This window comes from Helianthus annuus, chromosome 17 (genome assembly GCF_002127325.2).
Source record: "Helianthus annuus cultivar XRQ/B chromosome 17, HanXRQr2.0-SUNRISE, whole genome shotgun sequence".
Classification (NCBI taxonomy): domain Eukaryota; kingdom Viridiplantae; phylum Streptophyta; class Magnoliopsida; order Asterales; family Asteraceae; genus Helianthus; species Helianthus annuus.
Genome location: NC_035449.2, coordinates 29,966,307 through 29,970,300, shown reverse-complemented (window position 1 = coordinate 29,970,300; position 3,994 = coordinate 29,966,307). Strand labels below are relative to the sequence as shown.

At 42.8% G+C, this 3,994-nt stretch overlaps 1 protein-coding gene across 1 annotated transcript; it reads right to left on the bottom strand.

Moving 5' to 3' along the window:
* Positions 1 to 1,493, bottom strand: LOC110922323 (24-methylenesterol C-methyltransferase 2). Its single transcript, XM_022166638.2, has one exon. The coding sequence runs from the start codon at positions 1,352 to 1,354 to the stop codon at positions 269 to 271; it is 1,086 nt and encodes a 361-aa protein (XP_022022330.1). The 5' UTR covers positions 1,355 to 1,493; the 3' UTR covers positions 1 to 268.
* Positions 1,494 to 3,994: the final 2,501 nt, after the last annotated feature.

Sequence of the window (3,994 nt, the reverse complement as noted above, 5' to 3'; positions counted from 1 at the left end):
AAAAGACTAATGCCACAAAGACTATTATTATCTTTAACAATTGGAAACACCATGAATAACAAAATCGCATAACTATGATTAGAGAACAAACTTATGGCAATGTCAACTTCTGCAAAATCTAGTTTTCTTCCCACTTAACAGAAGCAGTGATTAATTTAAACACAGCAAATCAAACAGTAATAAAACAGATAAATCATACTAAATAAAAACAGAGTGCGCGTAGAACAACCAAACGATTAATATCGAGAATAAACCTCAACCACAACAATCAAGACTCCTGCGGCTTCTCCGGCTTTTTGCAGAGAATCATATGCATCGGAGAAAAAATCCCTGTTTCGCCCCCTCTAGTGAGGTAATCAGCAGTCTTAAACAGCATCTCATGAACATCCACTGTCCCCTTGGGTGCGATCCCGATCGTCTCAAGCACCATAACCAAAATATGGTTCCTCCAATACGCAATCCGCCCCATCTTCAACCTAGACCACCACGGACGCGCAGGAGGCTTCGCCAAATCCTTCTCTTTCACCACCTCAAACCCGACCTTCTTTGCCACTTCAGCAATATCCGAATAACTCCTCAACCCTGGCAATGCATCCCCTCTCTCAATCCCATGAATAACCTCCACATGTTCCGGATCTTCACCCCGGTACAACTCAGTCGTAACCCACTCGTACGAAACGTACAACGACCCGGGTTTCAAAACCCTAAAAATCTCACTGTACACATCCTCCAGCTTCGGAGCATGACAAGTGGCCTCGATTGAGTACGCCCCATCAAAACATTCATCCTCAAAAGGCATTTCAAGAAAATTCCCACAGACAACATCACATAAGTGATCTAACCCAGCTTTCTTATTATGAGCCTTGGCCCGGCTCACCTGATACTCATTAATAGTAATCCCAACCACATTACAACCCGAATGGGCAGCAATTGCACGCATCGGACCCCCGACACCACACCCAGCATCTAGAATCTTCTGACCAGGCTTAACATTAATCAGATCTACCGCCATCTGTTCATGGATTTTTGTAGATTCAAGATTCGATTTACCGGGGATTGCTGGGGAAAAATGGAAGGATTGGCCCCACCCCCACTCGTAAATATCGGTTACGAGGTTGTAGAAGGTGTCTACAAAGGCGGGGACGTTTTCGGCTTTTTCGATTTCTTTAGGTTTGCGGAAGAAGGACCAGTACTGGTTGTATTCTTCTTGGACGTGTTCGCGTTCGATTGAGCCGCCAGAGAGTTTGACTGCGCGTTTGCCTTTTTGTTCGGCGGATCCGAGGATGAAGACGAACCAGTAGAGGCCGCCGGCGCCGAGGAGGGAGACGGTGCAGACGAGAGTGAGAGTGTCCATTATGATGGATGGTGTGGTGTGGTGTGAATGAGAGGTGCGGAGGGTTTGAGGGTGTTGATTTTATATATAACCACCGAGGGTTTGGGCCTCACTAAAAGGACAGGACATGTGAGATGAGATCTTAATAAATATGTTTGGATGATGTAATTAATCTGGCTTAAAGAGCTTTCCAACAAATAAATATGTTCATACATTTTTAGGCAAAAGATCAAATACAAATAATCTTAACATACTAAATATATAAATTGAAGGAAAACCCAAAAAAACAAGGTGGCATTTTTGTAATTACCACCAACTATCAAAGTTACAACCAAAAATACCTAAAAAAACACAAATTTTTTTTAACATTTTTTATTAAAAAATCGCTACATTTCGTTAGCAAAAAAAAAAAAAAAAAAAATTTTTTTTGGCTGCTACTAAAAGTAGCGATTTTTAATAAAAAATGTTAAAAAATAAAATATAATAATTTGTGTGTTTTTTTTATTTTTTTAGATTTTTTTAGGTTTTTTGGGGGGTTTAGTTTTTAGCATTTTAGCTTGGGTGGGGGGGGATGGTTAGGTTTTTTTTAGGTTTTTGGGGGTGGGTTAGGTTTTTTTAGGTTTTTGGGGGTGGGGGGGGGTTAGGTTTTTTTAGGTTTTTGGGGGGTGGGGGTGGGGGGTTTAGGTTTTTTTTGGGGGTGGGGGGAGTGGTTAGGTTTTTTTAGATATATTTGTAGAGTAACTTTGATAGTTATTGATAATTACAAAAATGCCACCTTGTCTTTTTGAGTTTTCCTTCAATTTGTATGTTTAGTATGTTAAGATTATTTGTACAAGAACTTTACCCTACATTTTTAAGGGTGTAAGGGGCACTCCCCTAAGAGGGGAGTCCCCTCTCTTACGAATAACTAATCCTCGTGTGCCACGTCAACTCCCCTCTTAAACTCCCCTCACACCCCAATTTGATGACACCACTCCCCTATTAGGTGACTTGACTTTTTATTAAAAAAAAAAAGGAATAATTTGATTGGTTTGAGAAGAGGTTGGCCCACCATCACCCCCTCTCCTTCATCGGTGAATATGCCCCGAGTCCACACCCCGATCACCCCCTCTCCTTCTTCGGCGGCACCCTCATCGATCGGTGAATCCGGTCCCCGCATGGGGTCACCGAGGGTGCCCCGGACACCCTAAGTATTAACAAGTCCCCAAGGTTGTAATCAATAACTTTAACCACCAAAACACACAACTTTATTATTACTTTTTTTTTTAGCTTTAAACCTATTCATATTGAAAAATAAAGGGGAAATGGACTGTATCACCCTCAACTAAGCAAAACTGGTCAATACAACGCCCAACTTTCAAGTTGGCTCCCACCACCCCCAACTGGACAGTTTGGTGTACATGTCACCCCGGTGTTAACTAAACACTAACTCTATTTGTTTTTTAATCCTATGTGTCATTGTAATCCTACGTGGCCAACCCACTTATCCAAAGTGGCATGCTTACATGGCACGTGTATTTTTTTTCAAATATGTATTTTTATTGTCTTTTTAATCTGATTTAATTTAAAAACATAAAAAGATTTCAATTATAAAGATGATCTGATTTTATAAACTCCACTGAATCTCCCTCTCTCCCCTCTCTTTCTCCCTCTCTCTAAAACCACCGCCGCTATCAACTCCACCACCACCACATTCCCCTTACCTGCAACCACCGCCCAAACCCTCCCCTGCTACCGCCACCATTCTCACTTATCGTTCCCACTGCCTTCTCAACACAGCCATCACCACCACCACATCCTTCTCACCACAGCCACCACCACTTCATTCTCACCGCAACCACCACCACCTTTACACCACCGCCACCACCATCTTGTCACCGCCACCACTTCATTCTCACCGCAACCACCTGATCACCATCACCATCCCCCTTTTTCCCCAAAATCAAAACCCTATATTCAACTCTCGATCCACCAAATCCACCCAAAATCAAAATCCTAAATTCAACCCTCATCCCCATTTTCCCCAAAATCAAAACCCTAAAGAAAAAGCAATGATTTTGCCTGGTTTTGACTCCATCGCTGTTGCCGGAGAACGGAAGCCAAAGAAACCATTTCCGGTGGCGGTGATGGTGGTTGTGGCTGTCGAAGTAGTTGTTGCTGCCGTTGCAGAACTAAAGCCAAAAAGACCACTTCCTGTGGTGGCCGTAGTGGTGGTTGAAGTAGCTGTTGTGCCTGTTGGTGGTTGATAAGGGAGCCATGGTGGTGGTGGTGGCGGTACTTGAACATGGGAGTATGGTGGTGAGGTAGATGACAGAGGAGGATGGTGGTTCTTGAACAGGGGAGTATGGTGGTGGGGTGGATGGCAGCGGAGGATGGTGGTGGGATAGATGACAGGATGGTGGTGTAGGGTGGGGCAGATGGCGGTGGATGGTGGTGGTGCTAAGTGTGTATGAGAGAGAGAGATGGGTGAAAAAACATATATACACACCTAAACTGATTTGTGTGTGTATATAAGAGTTTTTTTATTTTTAATTACTTTTTTTATTTATTAAATATAAATAGCTAAAATGATATGCTTCAGATCCACGTCAGCATGCCACGTAGGATAAAAAACTAACCAGGTTAGTGGCTAAGTAACGACAGGGTGACATAGCAACCCAA

What these genes read in the sequence shown, in the direction of transcription:
- LOC110922323 (XM_022166638.2), bottom strand. Translation starts at nt 1,354, where the DNA reads ATGGACACTCTCACTCTCGTCTGCACCGTCTCCCTCCTCGGCGCCGGC.